Source organism: Taeniopygia guttata, chromosome 2 (genome assembly GCF_048771995.1).
Source record: "Taeniopygia guttata chromosome 2, bTaeGut7.mat, whole genome shotgun sequence".
Lineage (NCBI taxonomy): Eukaryota > Metazoa > Chordata > Aves > Passeriformes > Estrildidae > Taeniopygia > Taeniopygia guttata.
Genome location: NC_133026.1, coordinates 2,698,520 through 2,717,865, shown reverse-complemented (window position 1 = coordinate 2,717,865; position 19,346 = coordinate 2,698,520). Strand labels below are relative to the sequence as shown.

The following is a 19,346-nucleotide window of genomic DNA, read 5'->3' as shown; positions in this document are numbered from 1 at the left end:
ACATGGTTCAATCCCATCTCTCAATTATCTATTATTTTCTGCCACTAGTTTTAAAGCTGCTTCTGTTCATCAACTTGCTACAGATTAAAAGCTGCAATTTGCCCTTACAGAATTATTCCCAACCTTTCCCCCATCACTATCCCAATTTCAGTTGAGGTCCACTCTTATTTAAAGTTCATGACCACAAAAGGAGGGGAAATTCTCCCTGAGATCCCACTCCTCAAATTACCAAACTCCTTTGAGGCTGCAGCCCTTGATTTAGGAATCCCTTCTGGAGCTGTCCTGAGCAACAGCCAATGGAATTGAGATCCCAGAAATTTAGAAATCAGCTTAACTGATGGCATTTTTTATTAATGAATATTATTTAATCCACCAGTATTAATGCTGCTGCTCCAGATACAGGCACAAAGATGGAGTTAAATGAGATTTACCAACTTTTAGATGTAGACTGGCTCTGAGCTTCCCTCCTGCTCATGACTTTCTTGGGATATTTCTGAATGTGATATTAAAAAAAATAACTCTCTCTTCAGGTGCCCCTGTTCAGTCTGAATCCTGGTCCTTGAGGCAGTACAGGCAAAACCACTTTATTTTCTGGTTTTTGTAGGGTGAAAAACATCTAATGGCTGGAAATTTAACTGAGTGTATCTGCAACTTCTGGGAGGGGAGACAACTTATAAACCACTGCCTCCAAAAGGGAGGAATAATCCTCACAGAAAACAATAATAATACATTTTTTAAAAAGGGATAATAGGTTAGCAACTCTTAACGATCCTTCAGTTGCAATTTTATGTCTAACAAAAATAAAATACATCCACTTAAGCCTCACGTCCAAGTCAAGGGCTGATTTTAGCAATAGTGCAGCCATTGAGGGAAGGCATTTCCCCAAAATATCCACTTACTTAAATCCTTCCTGCCCTCAGGACGTGGTTGGAGTGGCTTGGAGCTGCTCTGAAATCCTCAGGTCAGTGTCCCCCTTCCAGCACATGAAACACTTTTATTATGTATTTCTCTATGGTACTTGAGAAGATAAATTAAGATTTTATTGGCTACTTGCCTTCTAGGCTGTGTATGATTGAGAAAATATTGCTTTTTGCAGTAATTAATCCTGTATTTTATAGGCATCCAGTATAAACCAGGCTCAAAGTATCTAAAAAGATCAAGTCATCAGGACAATTATTTATATTAAAAATATAGAGATAGAAGACGATAAAAATACTCATTTTCCTTCTGCTTCATCATACAAGGATTTCCTTGTATGATGTAAAAGTTTTAAAATTGTAAAAGTTTAAAATAAAGCCAGAAGAGATCACTCTAAGCTCTGAGATATTTGATAAATTGGTAGATATTTTCAGGTACACAATTTTCAGTTTGGTTTTCTTCCTTTTCATTCAGCACTGAGAGTCACACTCTACCTTCCCAAGCTCTTGTGAAACTCTACCAGCATTTGGGGAATATTTTTTCTGTGTAATATCATAAAATAACTGTCCCAGGCTGTGTCTAACACCAGTGCTGCTATTTTTGGAAAAGAACAAAAGGATTTTTTTGAGGTGATCACTTCACATGGCACAGAATTCCGTGGGATCTGGTGGGCTGGGAATGAACACACTTGCATGGCCAATGAACACAAGCTTGTTATTGGATCATGCAGAAGCAGCAAGGCAAAAAAACCACAAATGTTACCCAAAAAAAAAAAAAAAAAAAAAAATCAGCACTTACATGATGATGGTTTTCTTGGGCACTTTAGTCTCTTGTTCAGTGACTACAAAGAGAACAGTATGAACAGCATGGGGTTAAAGAAAGGCAAAAGCTGAAATGATTAAATTATCTTTGCTCAGTTCATCAACATAAACTGGAATGAAAAATAACCAACTCTACCATCCCATCCATGCTTTCTGTGGTTATTTCCAGCATCATCTTTTGTGTTTCTGACCAGGAATGAGAATCCAGAATGCTCTCTGAACATTTAAATTTGAAATTCAATATTTTGTGGTGAACAATTTGGCAAAAACTTGTTTGGCATTTTTGTTTGGTAGGTCAAAGCTAGAAAACAAGATCCTTATTTAATTTTTCTTTATCCTATAATAAGGTAGTGATGGTGTCAGGAACCTGAAAATGCCTCAATCTGGAAAATCCTGGAGAGCTGAAATTCCTTAAACTGTGATTGCACTTCCTAGAAAAAAAGAGCTCCCCCAGACACTGAATTGTGGCCAGACTTTTGTGGACTGGATGCAAAATCTAAGCTGATAAATATGAAGACTAATATCATCATCATCAGTAGAGAAAATCGGCATCACAAAAACCCCAAACCCAAATCCTAGGAAATTCAGGAGAGCCCTGTGTCTGCTCCATCTCTTTTTTTCTGCTCTAATTTGCAATTTTTCCTGACCCTTCTCCCATAACAAACTGGAAGCTGTTGATGCATATCAAGATCAAAAGTTATGATTTCATGGTGTTGCAAATATTCCTTAAAACTGACATTTCTAAAAGGTAGAAAGATACTGTTTGAAGAACTAACTGAGATTTTCAGCAGGTTTCCCATCCTCTCCACTGGAATAAAACTAAGACACTCTTTGAACAACACTGCTTTGAGCACACTGAACTGCTGAACCTATTTGAGATCTAGGAAAAAAAACCCATCAGCAAGCCCCATTTTTTATTTCTTAAACTAGGAAAATATCTTAAAAAACCCCATAATTTAATCTCCAGCAGTTGGTTTTCAATTTTCCAGCCAGCCTATAATAAATAAGCTCTGGTAATTTTCAGTCAGTGCAATTTAAGTGAACTGTTTCTTAAAAATACCTACAAAATCACAAACAGTTCTTGCCCAGGGAATTTGGAGTGTCTGTATTATTTGTTTAATAACTGGTGATTAGTGCTGATGTTTTCAATGGTGCCCCCAAACCTGCATTGACTGAAAATTAAAAATACATTTACAATATTAAATGGAATACTTTAACCTAATTTTCCTTCCACTTCACTTCCAAGGGTTCTTCCCTGCCTCAGGTAAAATACACAAATTTGACCATAATGAAAAAGAATTTTGTGTAAATATTGATGCTAATTTCTGACCTAGAGCTCATGTTTCTTTTGCAGAGCCTTGTCTTATTTTTGCCTGTAAAAATCTGGAATAATTTTCCAGAGATTCAAAGGAGTTACTGCAGAACTGGGTGAGTTGAAACAAAATCTGTTTGGGGATTTGAGTTTACACTAACTGGGTAAGGAAACAGCAAAATTATTTTCAAATATTTATCCCTGGGCACAATTACGATAAACCCATTTACCTATCCTTAATTAATATATTTTTTAAATAACTCAAACCTTGTTTTAAATTATGGAATTATAATAATACAGTGATGGCAGATGAACTGAGTGCTCAAGAAATATACCACACTCAGGTTAGAGATTTTCACTGAATTTTTATATCACTATTCAGCAATTTTCAAATAACTTTTAGAAATTTCATTAAATAATACTATGAGATTAATCCATATGCAGCAAGTATATGAGCAAAAATACTGAAGTTCTGATGGAAATGTTTTAATTAATTGGATTATACATCTGGTAATAGGTGTTTTCTACAATTATTTCAGTAGCAAGTGTATTTGCATGAGAATTAAGTAATATAAATTAAATAGTTGAATAAATTTAATTAAATCTCATAATGGCTGTAAGAAAAAGTCTCCTTAATGGTTGCTCTATTAATGTCTGTTCTTGAAGTCCTCCCAAATGACACCAGCTGTGATAGTTCTATTTGTAGTGGATGTCAAAGAGATTCAATATTCAAAAGTTCAGCAGGCTTGGGATGAGAAAGCTGAAAATGGCATTTAATAAAATGTTCATGTGCTGTCCGAGGTGTGAGGGAGGATTTGAGCAATCCTGTATTGAAGGATAGAACCACATGAAAGTAGGATGAGAGAATTTGGGTTTCTTTTCTTTCTTTTTGGTTTTTTTTTTTTGGTATTTGGTTTTGTTTTTTGTTGTTGTTTGTTTTTTTTTTCTGTTGTTTTTCCCCGAGAGGAAAATATCCTGCATCCATTTTTAGCAACGGATTTATCATTTCAACTTTTCAAGAGCATTTTAGGCAAACAGCTTTGCGAAGCAGGAGCCCCTGATAAGCAGGTTAAAAGCTGTAAGCATTAGGGACAGCCCGTGCTTTTGTAGGACCAGACATCTCTTTGGTTAATGGATTAAAACATTGGCTTACAAGTGATGGAACACTGAGGATGAGTGAGTTCTCCTTGCTCTGGATGGATGGAAGGTTATTTGTGGCCTTTATTGCATTTTTTAGGTCTCTTATCTCCACTCACAGAAGCTTAAACCCATTTTTGCTGCTCAGTTCACGCTGCTGGTGTGAACCAGAGGAGCACTGCTCTGTTTTCACCTCCTTCTGCTGCACTTTGGAGACCAAACTGCAAAACCTGACAAGATCTGCTAAAACTAATCTTAAAATGAGCAATTCATGCAGTCCTTGAAGTTGGAAAAGACCCTTAAGATTGTTGAATCCAACTGCTAAGCAAGCACTGCCACCTTAAACCCTGTCCCTAAGTGCCACATCCACAGGTATCCAAAATCCCTACAGGGGTGGTGGCTCAACTCATGAATATAAGAGTTTTTTAAACTATATAAATGGGATCTCTGTCAAAAATACCCCACCAAAACCTGAACAAACAAACAAAAACCCCAAGCCCAAACAACCAAAAGGCTCCACGCCTCCAGTGAGTGACATGGCTGCAAAGGCAGATGGGGCTCTCCTGAATTTGTACTGGAAACCCTGTGGCCTGGCCAAAAATGAGACTAAACCATGGTGATAAGAGAATAAAAATAACGAGGTAAATACCCTAATCATCACCCTAATCAGGGAACATCCCACAGGGGGCAAATTCCTGTGCCCTATTTCTTCAGTAACACTAAGAGATCTGATGCTCATCTGTGTTTTAAATCCTCCTGTAAGAACTTTGGGTTTTTGCTGATTTTTAACAAGGTGGCTGCCACGAGGCAACTGGAGAACCTGCCCAAGGCTCTGTGTGAAATCTAAGACAAAGCTGTGAAGGAATTATTGTTGCCTGGGTGTAGCTGTTTTGGGAATTTTTATTTATGGCTTTGTCTCCGCTCCTGTACCTGACTCCTCCCCTTGTATTGACTGTCTCGTTCTAGGTCCTGACCTGCCCACCCATGTGGAAATGCAACACCTTTCCAAGGCACTGGGCTTTGCTTTTCTTAACAAATAATCAAGTTAGTGAGCCTGGATGGATAAATCACACCAGAACATGCCAGAGCACATCAGCCCAGGTGTGCCGTGTGCAGGTTAAGCAGCAAAGTACAAAGCAGACACAGTCAACTGGAAGTCAAAGATAAGGATCTTCTTTCAGCTACACTTTTTTTTTAAGTGTCTCAAATTCTTCCAATATCCACAGAAAGCGGATTTTTTTTCAGCAGCCCTCCATTGACTTCAGTGATCAGGTGTGGCTGAAGGCAGATCTCAGCTCACAATGGATCCCTTAGTCCAGTGGTTTCCATCCTTTTTGGATTTGGTCCACCCAAGGGACCTGCAAATTCCCATAATGTGAATTTAAACCAAAGAATTTTGGTTTTGGTAGCCAGGGTCCTGTTATTGGATCATGCAGAGGCAGTGGAGTGTGGACCATCACCAGCTGCAGGTCAGGGGCTCATGAACCACTGGACTAATGGTATCCCAAACCATGGGTTTGGTTCAGCAGAATAAACAGTACAGAAAGGCAGGAGGATAAAAACTAAAAGAGTTGCCCCTTGGGTGCCTCGTGAGACCCAGACAATGGTCATTTCACAGGAACAGAGATAAATCAGGTAAAACTCAGACCCAGGGTGCAGGTGAGCCAGGAAGCAGACACGGTATCTATTTCCTGTTGTGAGAGCAGTAATGTTGTCCTCTTGGTGAAGTTACAAGTAATCCCATTTTCACAAATAGGAAGGGTTGTGAGGATGGAAAGAGCCTTCATGAGATCCACCTGTCCTCCAGTTCTTTGCCAGATGAACCTGATTTTTCCCAGGCAGATCAAGGCTGGTTATTGAGTCTCAAGAAAACGAGTTCCCTCCTCAGTCAAGTGCATTATGCCAAATTCATCCCTGGTGCCATTCTGCTCACAACAATCCTCTTGCTCCATGGATGAGCCTATTTTCTCCACTGGCCTCAAGCAGATCTCCCTCTGTTTCTACTGGAAGGTGACTCAGGGATCTATTTTCTTCACTATTACCGAGTTCAAGCAATTGCACATCACAGAATAAACTTATTTCATGACATTTCTGAAGCTTCCAGGCAAACTCCAGTTATATGTCTGTAACCAAGCTCACAATTTTTTTTGTTTGTTTATGATTACAGGAATAACAACAGATGAGAAATTTGGGGCTGAGCATACACACTTGCAACCCCCAGAGCTGAAAAAGCTCCTAACATTTTATACAACTCTTGTTTGCTTTTATAACATCTGCCTGAAAGGAACTTCATCAAAATACACCACCCTGACAGACATTTATTTGTGTTCCTCTACATCCTTGACATAACTTATTTTTCTCTATTTGGGGCATTGAAAAGACAAAGAATTCAAGTACTTGAAGGTTTATATGGCTGAAAAAATTCTAGTGCTTCTACACTTACACCATCCTCCCTGTAGTGCTTTTTGATAGGACTCTGGGAAAGAACTAAAAGGAAAACATGTTTAAAATGAAGCCAAGAAAGCTCATTGATCAGGATGCTAATCTTATTAATTTATTGTGGATGAATCCTCTTAATGTACTAATACAACATTTGTGTCTACAGAGGGCTGGCCCAAAGGTCCAGCCTGACCAGAGTCCTGTCTCAAACAGGGCCAACAGTAGAGGATTGTAGAAAATGATGAAAAATATGAGTAGAGGATCATTTATCCCTGAATACTTTTCCAGACCCCAGTAGCTTCACGAGTCAGAACATTGCCTCTTAGTGGATGTTGATAATGTCAATTATGCCCTTTCAAACACACACTTGAACTCCTGTTATTATCACAAGACGGTGTGGAAACACCAAAGTTAAAGAGAGAAGGTCCTCGAGCTGCTGGCAAAACTCTGGCTTTTGCTGACCATGCCTCCACCAGCCACATCAGGGAGAGACCTTTGAAACCAAGGTTTGCTGGCATGGAAAGGCCTGTGCCTATCCCAGTCCCTCCAAACCTGTCCCTTTCCTGTTCAAGGTGGTCCCTTGGCTGTGTCACCTCCTGAGCTGCCACTGGGAGCTGTTCAGGAGAGACAGGACAGGTTCACACTCAGCCACACAAGGACATTTAAAGGATGTGCAAAGAACCAATTCCCTATGCCAGGAAATGCTCCCAAGGAAGATGTGGCCATGGATTTAAACTGGGTTGTGATGGGTTTACAGCAAGCAGTAACACACTCTGAGTGGAATCCCTGGGATAGGCAGTAATCCCTGGAACTTTAGGCAGTAATGACTAAAAGTTATGCAGAAAGATGTGTTTTTGGATGGGTATGAAATCAATTCTTATCGCCCTACCAATCCAGGTGAAAACACCAGGAAAAAAAGGAGCTAGGACTATCCCTGGACAGTCCTAAAACATGGATGAACTAATCATTGCTGAGGACACAGTGCTGTCAGTTCTGCTTTCCCAGTCATTCCCCATGTCCTTCAGTGGTATTTCAGGAACAATCCCAACACGCCTCCACCTTTACTCTGTAACATTTCTGCCAGGCTGACACACAATTCCAAGTATTCCAACAATATACAACATCTCTTTTTTCAGTAGCGGTGGCGTGACAAACCCTTCATTTGCTCCTCCTTTTTCATATAATGCATTCACATTATATGGAGTTGATTTGCCAAGCTTGGAAATCAACAGATGGTGATGGACACAGAGCCGAGCTGCTCTCTGCCCATGCACATCTCCAGAAGACGTACAGATACATGGACACCAACAACCAACATGGATAAGATGGCAAAAAATACCGGAATCTTGTTGTTTTTAGGGAAACTGGCTGGTGCACACACGGAGCTGGGCAGGGGTCGTACCTTCAATGGTGATGGCTTGGTCTCCTCTCCTCTCCTGCGTCAGGGCTGCAGCGCTGTGGTGGTAAAGCTCTGCTCCACTTTTGGCAGACCCTAATCTGTTCATCAGCTGGAGAGAACGGTGCAGTGCCAAGTGAAACACAGGATTTTTTTTTTTTTTGTCGTGGTAAAACCCTGCCTGTGCTAGCCTGGAAAATTCAGTGAGTGAAGGTGTGAGCCCAGTGCCAAGCTGGAGTTTGAAGGGACACTTCGCTGCTCGGTGGAGTTCATGGTCTTTTACCAAAAATTATTCACACAGAGAAGTTGCAGCACATCTGAAAACTTAATTATTGGGTGTTTGCTCTGCAGCCTGGGACTTGCTCCTGGGGTGACTCTGTCTCTACCAACAGGCCCAGATTCCTGCTGTACACACACTTAGGTGGCCCTTAAATAGTTTTTTTTTTTTTCAATAATTACTAGTTTTACTCAGCTAAAGGAATACTGGACCTTAGGGTCTTGGTCAAATGCAAGGTAGTTTGGTTTTGCTAAAATTCCAGTAGAATTCTTTAAAGTATATCAAACTTCTTAAATATTTCTTTGAGCTGAACCATTTACCATGGAGCAGCTGACCCATGCTAATTTCTTAAACCAAGACTAATTTCTTTTATTGCCAAGCCCTCAGAACTTATTACTGTTTTATTAAAATGAATGCATAGACTATGAATAATTTTCATAAAATGTCTTATATTTAAAAAAAAAATTATCAGCTACTTTCATGTATGCTTGCTAAAAAATCAGGAATTTTATTCCTTTATCCTTCTATTTAGATCTAATTTCTTTATTTTGGCTCTGGAGGATTTCTTAGGCATAATTTAAAGACAGTCCAGAAACAAAATATCACATCAGAATGGTTACAAATTGTGTAAGAGTTTCCTCTAGAGATCTGGATCTGATTTTAGGCTCCAGAACAAGCTCCATCAATTATTACTTGTACCAACAAACTGTCAGATCAGAATAATCTGAGGCTTTTGGACATTCACAATCCAGATCTAGCTCAGCCTTTCTATAAAATTCTTATGAGCAATTACTCAGCCATTGGTCTCTCATAGTAAAATGAATTTTCCTGCCTGCATCATTTCAGATGACAGATATTTAACTCTCTCTGAACTTACCTCACATTCATAGTGCCCCATATCTTCGTTGGAAGGGTTCTTGACCACCAGGACTGCGATGCCACTCCGTGGTTCACTGAAAGTTTGGTATTTACTGGTGTCCTTCAGCAGCACCCCATCCTTGTACCATCTGGAAAACATGGACCATAAGCCAGGAAAAATTATGCAGCATCAAGAGGTCCCCAAGATCACTGATCCATCCATCAAACAACTCTGGAGTTGATCCTTGGACAGACATTTGGATCCTGGAAGGGAGAGCTGCAGGTGGGTAGATCACACCTGGGTATGAAACTGCACACGTTTATGAGATTCTTCCCAAGAGATCTCCTCAGTCAGTGCTGGAAAAGGGCTTTAAATGATGACAAGACAAGATTTGCTGAGCTTTTTGTCTGAATACCTGATAAAATCAGGTCAGGTGTAAGGCAGGGAGGATAAACAACAATAAAATGTTTTCCAGGGCTTTAGATTGGACTGAGTCCTCCTCAGGGTCTATCTGTAGATATTTATTTTCAAGTTCTAGCTAGAATTAATTGCTGAGAACCTCAGGAATATCTGGATCATGAAGAGCCAACATTGGGATGGGGTTAAGATGGAAGACACAGTAAAGAAAGGGTCATAAACTCAAAACTGCTTTTCTGACTATGCAAAATGGGAAAGCAGGATTTGCTCCCATGTGAGCTGTAGGACTGACCTGATTTGAGGCCGGGGTGCTCCTTCCACAGTGCAGGTGAACTGGACATCTTCACCCTCAACAAGATAAGCATTTCTGACCTTGTTCACAAACCGTGGCGGCACTGCAAAAAGCAAAGGTAAACGTGACTGGTAGCTGGAAATACGAACAGATAGGAAGGGCATGTCCCTGACCAGGTAATTGTCACTGGGTATAAAGGGTACTAAAGACCAAATTTTTTGACCTAAAAAAGTTGCCTGTACCTGTATGTAATTTGGTTTTTTTAAAAATATATTATCTAGTCTATGTTGTATAGAAATTAAATTAGCAGGTCCAGGGAGGGGATTCTGCCCCTCTGCTCTGCTCTTGTGGGATCCCACCTGCAGTGCTCTGTCCAACTGGGGGGGTCTCCAAAATAAAATGGACGTGTAGCAGCTGTAGTGAGTTCCAGTTCTCTGGAGTGTATTAATATTTGTAACATCATAGAATCATAGAATCATTTAGGTTGAAAAAGACCTCCGGGGTCATGGAGTCCAACCATTAACACTGCTAAGGCCAACAGTAAACCACGTCCCCAGAAGCCACATCTAAATGTTTTCCAAGCTCTTCCAGGGATGGTGACTCCACCAGTTCCTTGAGAAGTTTGTTCTGGTGGTTGACAATGCTTTTGGTGAGGAATTTTTCCCTGATCTCCAATCTAAACCTCCCCTGGCCCAGCCTGAGGCTGTTCCCTCTCCTCCTGTCCCTGTTCCCTGGAGCAGAGCCCAACCCCCCGCAGTTGTCCCCTCCTGTCAGGGGCTGTGCAGAGCCACAAGGTCCCCCCTGTGCCTCCTTTTCTCCAGGCTGAGCTCCCACAGCTCCCTTCTTGTCCTCCAGCCCCTTCCCCAGCTCCATTCCCTTCCCTGGCTACGCTCCAGCCCCTCAATGTCCTTCTGCTCCTGGTAATCTCAAACCTGACCCCAAGCCTGGAGGTGCCTCAGCAGTGCCAGCACAGGGGACAGTCACTGCCCTGGTCCTGCTGGTCACACCATGGCTGGTACAAGTTTAAAATACTTAAAATACTGCATCTGTGCAGGGCTTTACCTTGAACAAGGATCTTTCCCAAGGTACTGGCATTCCCAGCAGGACTGGAAGCAAAGCACATGTACTGCCCTGTGTCAGCCCCTGTCAGGTTGTCCAAGATCAGTGTGCAGGAACCATCAGGATCTTCTATTATAATGTGGTGGGGATCCACCTCCACGGGCTTTCCATCTGAAAGAGAAATTATTTCTTTTAAAATAGCTTACTAAGAGTTTCCTCCTTAGGAATTTCATCCAACTTTTCATCCTGAGAGCTGTATTATTGCAGCGGGTGTTGGTAGTTGAGGAATCAGCTCTTCATCTTCATCCATAAAATATCATCCAGGGCAAAGTACTGTTGAAGGACCTCACACATCACCACTCCTCATTTAAAAGTGAAATTATCCCAGAATACATTCTGTACAGTCGTAATTCTGCTTTTCCAGTCAATGGAGCACACCCAAAATGCCCAAAAACTCTAGACTTGAGTATCTTTAAGGGATCAGCTCTTCGGTTACCTGATACCTTAGGTTTTAAGTTTTTCTGTTCTGATTTGGTGTGCAGCTTTTAGCTTTATATTAAGTGTTATTGGGATCTTCTCACAGGGTGGTGAAGACAAACCAATCCTGTTCTAGCTGGAGACTCAAGGACAATCTCTTCATACTTCAGTCCCAAAGCATAAACAATGTGAAAAGAGGAGGGTGGGCAAGGGAGCAAGGAGAATGAAACTTCATACTTTGATGTTATTAATTGGACAGTTAACTCTTATATGCAATGGACTAAAATTTAAAAAATGTGAGCTCTCATGACCAACCCCTCTTTTGCTTCCATTTTGGAGCCATCTGGGCACTGACAGGGTGTGGCCTTTGAAGGCAGCTCAATAAATTTCCACTTTTTTCCCCTTAAGTCTGTCTAGCCTCCATCCCAGCTCCTTAGGGCATCAACCCACTGCCCAATTATCACAGCAATACAGACAGGGAGCACATGTGGAGGGTGCATTTCATGCCCTGCTGCCCGTACCTTTGTACCAGCTGATGGATGGCTTGGGAGCTCCTGTCACCTTGCAGGCCAGCTTGACTGTCTCTCCCAGCTCAGCTGTGCAGTCTGCCAGTTCTTCCTCAAAGTCTGGAGGGACTGAAATAGCAGAGGAAACATGTTAGTCTGGAGGAAGGGGCTCTGTCCATGGCGTGGCTGCTGCCAAATGAGATTACAATTTTTGCACATCTGTGAGGTTCAGAATGGAAAAACTGAACAGGAAATTTTAGCAGCTCTAGACTTAATAGGTGACATGCTCTCCTTTCTTGTCTGAGAATTAATTCAGTCTGTAACAAGCCTGTTGTTGGCTATAAAGTTAGACCATATGGAAAAAAAGGGATTTGTTGCTGATCTGGAATTATTTTAATAAGCACATCCATGATTCCGACATCACACAGCTGTCACCATTAAGGCAATTCCTCAAATAAAAAAAAAAATCCAATATCCCTCCTGACAGATTTTGTGGATCGAAAATTGGTGGAATTTCAAATGACACTGAGAATGATGAAGCCTTAATGACCAGACAAAATTCCAAAGCAAACCCAGGTGCAAAGATAGAACAATGTAAGCCAGGAGTCGAGTAAAAGGTCTGGAACTCAGTGAAGTCACAGGGTCTTTTGTACTGGGGTGTGTGGTACTCTGGATCAGGCTACAACCCCAACTCTCCCTGACTTTCCTCCAGGAGAGGAGTTTCAGCCCTCAGATTATCTTCTAGGCCTCTTCTGGACTCACTGCAGTAGCTCCATGTCCATTTTATTTTGGAGACCCCACAGCTGGACAGAGCACTGCAGGTGGGATCCCACAAGAGCAGAGCAGAGGGGCAGAATCCCCTCCCTGGACCTGCTCATTTAATGACTATAAAAAGCTTTTCTCCCTCTTTTATAATTTCCTGAATCTGATGCCTCAGGTTTAGCTTTTATGTTTTCAGATTCTGTGCTGCTTTAGTGTGTGGGTCTGAGCTTCATATCAGGGCATGGTGAGCTCTCTGCACAGAGCAGGGAGACAAAACAATTCCTGCTCCAGCTGGGCACCAAGGACAAATGATCCAAATCTCAGCCCCAAGAGCACAAGCAACGTGGGCTGGAGAGAGAAAAACAAGCAGGGTGGGACTGCCTGGGCTAAAGCTGGAATGGGACAATGAACTCCAAGGTGCCAATGGAGCAGAACTGATCCCAGGGAGAGCCCCCAGGAGCGCTCGTGCATTTTGGGGCCATTTTGGTTCATCTTGGGTGCAGCCCTGGCTGGGCTCTGGTGCTGCCCAAGGTGGATCCATGGAGGAGATCCTTTGAATAAATCCCTGCTTTATTCTTTAGCTCCCTCCAGCCTCTCTTCTAGGTCAGCCTTGACAAGGCATTAAACCAAGGAGACCATCCAGGAAGAAAATCAGAGGGTTGTCTGCTGCCACACTTACTCCAGATGGGCTCGCTGATTCTCTGCTGGATGCCCAAGATCTCCTTCACCCAGGAGTTCTTGATGTTCACGGTTCTTGCCTGCAGCAGGTACTTGCGCACCAAGTCCTCCCGCTCGTGCCAGATCTCGAAGGCCCGGTCATCCCCTTCCACCAGGTCGTTCACGTCTATGTTGTTCAGCTGAGTGACAGAAGAGGCAAGAAAGTCACCACAAATCCTCTGTTTTTTAAGAATTCCCAACAGCAAAAAGGGGTAATTCGCACTTTCTTCAAAGATTTTTCAGATCGTGTGACCAATGCAAGCTGGCTTTGGTTGAAGAGCAATCAGAGCTACTGTGAGAGTTATTTTCCCTGCTATATTTGACTTTCTAGTTACAAAACCGGCATTTTCCTAGGATTAGATTTTCAGGAGAAGGATGTCCAGCATTAAAAGTTGTCCCAAGGGTGGAACACACTGTCCCTGAAGGGTTGGGCCCAGGCAACATGGAAAAAAAAGAGAGCAGGCAGTCTCTGGACAAAGCATGGAAATGTTTCCATTTATTTTTCTTGGAAAATAAAATCTGACTATGAATATTAATGAGGACAGAGATAAGGACTTTCAGAAAGTCCTGGCTTGGCTTGGTCAAGAACTCAGTGGGTTTTTTGGTTGGTTGGCTGGTTTTTATTGGAGTTGAGCATCTCCTGCCTTGTGAAAACTCTTTCCTCAATTTCTGGCAGTTTTAACCCTGAATGTCTGAAGATGAGTGGGTCAAATCCTCTGAATTTTTCCATTTCTGAACAGGAATTGGTGTCAGGAAAGGACATAACCAGCAGAGAGAACCTGATGGAATTCAGCAAATAAGATTCCCTCTAATTTACTCCCAATATTACAGACTGCCAGAACCAGAGATTTACAAATGCAAGAAAATATTGTAGGCAACAAAATCCACATCAATATAATATATTTATGCTATTAATTAAATGAGGGAACAGAAAAAAAGAAATGCTTTTACTTGTAACCTCCTTGCTGCATGGTAAAAGTCCACCTTGATGGTTTCTGACATGTTTTTGAGAGGTTTAAAATGGATTTTTGGGATAAATGTAGATTCTACTTATGCCTCAAAGACTTTTTGAGGCAAAGAAATAGCTCAGAAGGATTAGAAGAATATTCAAGCTGGATATAAAAGCAAAGCTCTAATTGACAGAGAAATGCTTTATGTGAGGATAAATTGATCAGACCTTCATGATGTTCTTGAAGATGTAGCTGTAGGTGTCGGTCTTTGTGTCTCGCTTTGGTTTGCAGATCACAATATAATTTTTGAAGAGGAAAACATGTCTTTTGTGTCCTTTCCATGCCATACGAGCTCCTGGAGCTCCTTCCCACACAATGAAGTGGCCCTGATAGGAAAGAGAAAGAAGAGCACATAGTGACACATCTGGAATAATTACCACAGTTATGTCTCACCATCATTTTTCAGTGCCCACATAACAAATGTTTCCTGTTGCATCATCCCCTGATGTATCTCTGGTTTATTAAAGCACAGCAGATTGTTTCTAGTGCTAAAGGTGACTAATCAGACACAGGCACAGCCAGTGGTTGTCATTACATTGACATTTAAATGGCATTATTTGGTGCCAGAAAAATAGACAGCCCTTGTCGGGTAGAAACAGTCTTGAAAATATTAAAGAAAAATTGTATTTTGTGTGTTATAGAGACACTTTATATGATGATTCAGTCACCTTCACCAGAGCAGGACATTCATTTCACATAGCTTCAGACACAGACAGCTCAATTAGCGACCTGGCTTTCCCCTGGCATCTCTAGGGAGAAGTAAACACTCGAGGGATGTGACTGGACACTTTTTGGATGCCTAAATGTGGAGAGGTGAATGCCCACCACAGTGTCACTGTAATTTAGCCCTACAACCCCACTCAGCAATACACCATGATTCCCATGGAGAACACTGGATGCAGACAGAATAAATTACTTGCCTAGTAGAACAAAGTAAATCAATACAGAAACAAGAATTTGACTGAGGGTGTTGGAATAAAGTATCTTAACAGCTGGATCACCTAAAAAGCCACACACCTGGTTCATGGGATAAACCTGGGGGAGCACATGGGTCTGTTGATGCCAGTAACTCCAGAAGCTGCCCCGTGCTGCTTCCCAATAATGAGTTAAAACCCTTTTAAATCATGTAGGGGCCCAGAACAATTTTATTCCTGTTTGATGAGCAGGTCATAAAGGCAAATAACTCCATTATGTGTGAATTATTCCATGAGCATCCATGCTCTGGTGTTTCAAACTGTAGTGGAGCCAGAACACCCATTTCTGGACAGCAGTAAGTGAAATAAGCAAATTATCTCTTTCAGATATAATTTCTAAAGGATTTTCTTCTAAGAATTAGGGCTCCTTAGGAACTGGTGAAGGCACACATGGAACCAGCAACCAGGGAAATTCCAGTTACCTGGCGGATGGGCTCCCCAAGGCTTTCCAAGGTCCCTGGATAATTCTCAATGAGTGAGACATGGAGGTTGTTCTCTGCTCTTCGGGTGAGGGCAGACACAATGGCATAGGCCTGCTCCAGCAAAGTGCAGTTCTGGCTGTTTCTGGCTTTGTTTCGGATTAATTCCTGTAGGTGAATGAAGAAAATATTAGTGGACAATCAGACAGAAAATAAGCAGTTCCTTCAGAGCCAAAGATTTTCTCAATACCTGCTCTGTCTTTTTCATCTCAGCAACTTTTATCCCATTTTTTTCACCACAAACAGCTCAGATAACAAAGTCTTTCTTTCCTACCTATTCTGCAATATTAAAGACTAACCAGTCTGGCTTTTCCTTATATCAGTTGATGTCAAGCAAAGATAAAGTTGAAACAAACACCAAAAATTCCAAAGTGATCCTAAATGTACCCATTGCATTTCTCTTCTCCTTACCCTCACAATGGCAGAGAACAAGGAATTCACATGGCTATGCTGAGTCAACATTAGCTCAATAAAAAGAGAGGTTGGAAAAAATGTGAAATGACATTTTCCCTGTTGTTCCCACATTTGGTCCTGTTCCTCTCTTTCAGCAATGAAGGCATGGAAAATGCCTTTTCTCCTCCAAGAGACCTTTAAAAATGTTGGTGTTTCTGTGCAAGACTGTGTTCAAAAGTAGAAATTTCTTCAAAATCTTCATGCTGCTCATTTATACAACACTAGAATACATAAATATTTTGCCACAATTATTTTCTTCCTGAGTATCCCAGTGCTATTTCCCATGAAAATAATGTTTAAAATGCTGCTCTGAAATGTTTGCTTATGGTCTAAGACAGATGCAAGCCTAAAAGGCAAAATACTTCAAGGTGACAGAATGGAGCAAAGCTTTTCTGAAAACAAGAATTTCATCTTACTATAATATCAGTATAAAACATAAGGAAAGGAAGTGGTAAGTCATTATCTTAAACAAGGAAACTACTTATTTTTATAACATAAATGTTGCTGAGTTTGAAGCAAATTCATACCTGTCATCCATGCAGTCATACATTATATTATACATATATTTTTACATATATTTAAAGGTAGAGCTTACTGAACTTTATGGGGTTGGATTCTGTGAACCTCCACCCGGATTTACATTTACAAAACTATTTGGAGAACACCACCAGTGGTGATATTAATATCTTGTTTACTCAAGCAGTTTTCAGTTGTAGTTTTATTAGAAGGAAATTAAGAAATAGGAAATAAAAATAAAATCTTTTCCTGCACAAGCTGCACAGAGCAGAACATAAACCTGTAACAGCTCTTTACCTTAATTATTGTCTGGTACTGCTGGATCCTGTTTATGGGTTTTTCCAGGTAGTGCTGCAGTGGTGGAATAAGTGGCTGTGAGGGATCCTCATTAGTTAAAAATTCATCTGTATATCTCTGAAAAAATACATGGAATAACAAGGAAAGGTTGTTATAAAGAGCAGTAGAAAAAATCCTGAGTAGCTGGAGCAGAGAAACAAGATTTACTTATCTATATTTATGATTTATGTGGTTCTCTTGGTCTTATAATGTGGTGACCGTTAAAATGTCCCTTAATTACAAGTACATAAACACAGTCACATTCATGTCTGTACAATCTTTATATAATATTAATAAATGTATAATAATATGTAAATATGTACCCACATTGGCCATACTTAACAGAAAAAGCTAGAAAGTGAAATAAATATTATTAGTTTCAATAATTTTTAAAGTTTAATTAATTTTAAGTTAATAAGGATTTGCTATTATATTTAGCAAAATATACTACAAATCCTTTTGGAGGTTCACACTTATGATTAATAAGGACATTTCTTCATGCAGTGAGTTACAGGATGAATTTCCCACATGTGCTTTGGCTCCTGCCTTGTCAGAACCCAGCACATCCCTCTGGCTGCCCTGGCTGTCTCCAGACCCTGGCAGGGGTCTCAGAGACCCTGGCAAGAAGTCAAAAACACCTGTGGCTTCGATTTTAGCCGCTGGGAAAAATTGCCAGCTCTGTATGAGGAAATACAAACTACAAGGGTTTGAGTAGTGTGATATTTGAATTAACATAGGGTGGAAAAGTAGAAATTTGGGGTTTTTAGAATATAATTCACAGGGTCAAGATGGAGGGATTTGGATGTGTCCTAGCCTTCTTCTCCTTTCTCTTGTCCTCCATGTCTTGGTGTGATGGTGACACTTTTATATTGGTTTAAGGTAGAGACACACTGTCCAGCATAGATGATAGATATTGGCACATTATTGTAAACAGACTATACATAACTTTTGACATAAAATGTAAACACCGCCTGACACGGCAGAGCAGATTGCCATGGCTTCCTTTCTGGACGGACCTCAGTAGGTCAGAGAAAGAATGTTCTAATAAGGAAAAATAAACAACCCTGAAAATGCAATCAGACACATTCCAGACTCCTTCTTTGGCTGCACGGGCTAGGAAACAGACTCTTACACTGTTGGGGTCCTGACAAGCTGACCCTGACATTGCCTTACCTTGTAGAAATCTTGGACAGCTTTGCTGACAACAATTGACTCTGCCTGGATCCTTCCCACCAGGTACTGGATGTACTTGTTAAACTCTGCTTCGTGCTTGATGAAGCACATGGCCACATCATCATCAGTGTCACAGCCCTGCAGGCTCCGCAGGAACACACTGTGGGGGCAGGAGCACAGCACAGCTGAGGAGAAGATGCTGGAATGAGGCTAAAAACACAGCCCCAGCAGCCAGACTGTGAATCAGGAGATGTCAGGTGAACACAGGTTAAGGGAAATTGTCCTGGGGTGTAAGATATGGTTTGGGGATATTCCATTTCCCATCTGTCAGAGGTGGGGCAGTTCTCTGCTGTCCATGGGGCAGTTTTCTTTATCTCCCCTACAGCCAATCCTCCCTCCAGGAGATCTCTTCTGTTCATGGCCAGTGAGTGTCCCTACATGGCTGAGAAAATTCCATCATCCCACGGGGAGACGCTTTGCCCAGGGGAGGAGCCAAGCATTCCTACCTGGATACAATCTGACCTGGGAACAGCACAGCAGTCTTTGCCCACTGCATTCCCAGAGGAGCAGCTTTCTTCCCACTGCATTCCCAGAGGGAGCCCAGGCCCATCTCCCCCAGCCCTGGAGCTCCAGAGAAAAACTCCACCCTTGTGCAGGATCCTGCTCCAGCAGAAGCACAGCTGGCACTGCAGGAGGGCTGAGCCACCATGGGATGGGACTGCTGCCACCTCCCTGACCCACAGGGGGTCAGTTCCTATTCTAATAGTCCATGGTTTTTTTTGTTGGTTTTTTGTTTGTTTGTTTGTTTTTGTTTGTACTACTGCATTTGTATTTTTAATTTTTTCCAATAAAGAACTGTTGTTTGTATTCCCATATATTTGCCTGAGAGACCCTTAATTTCAAAAATCATAACAATTCAGAGTGGGGGGGTTTGCATTTTGCATTTCAAAGAAGGCTCCTGCCTTCCTTAGCAGACACCTGTCTTTTCAAACCAAAACAGAAATGATGGGGGGAAA

At 41.4% G+C, this 19,346-nt stretch overlaps 1 protein-coding gene across 1 annotated transcript in view; it reads right to left on the bottom strand.

Annotated features, from left to right (window-relative positions):
• OBSCN (obscurin, cytoskeletal calmodulin and titin-interacting RhoGEF) overlaps window positions 1–19,346 on the bottom strand; it is a 181,499-nt gene that overhangs the window by 35,064 nt on the left and 127,089 nt on the right. The window contains exons 82-91 of the mRNA XM_072925248.1: window positions 18,331–18,490; window positions 17,119–17,235; window positions 15,796–15,960; window positions 14,567–14,725; window positions 13,352–13,529; window positions 11,926–12,039; window positions 10,931–11,098; window positions 9,869–9,971; window positions 9,178–9,307; window positions 8,030–8,135 (exon numbers count right to left, since the gene is read on the bottom strand). Coding sequence (XP_072781349.1) covers window positions 8,030–8,135; window positions 9,178–9,307; window positions 9,869–9,971; window positions 10,931–11,098; window positions 11,926–12,039; window positions 13,352–13,529; window positions 14,567–14,725; window positions 15,796–15,960; window positions 17,119–17,235; window positions 18,331–18,490 — 1,400 coding nt within the window. The remainder of the gene's footprint in view (window positions 1–8,029; window positions 8,136–9,177; window positions 9,308–9,868; window positions 9,972–10,930; window positions 11,099–11,925; window positions 12,040–13,351; window positions 13,530–14,566; window positions 14,726–15,795; window positions 15,961–17,118; window positions 17,236–18,330; window positions 18,491–19,346) is intronic.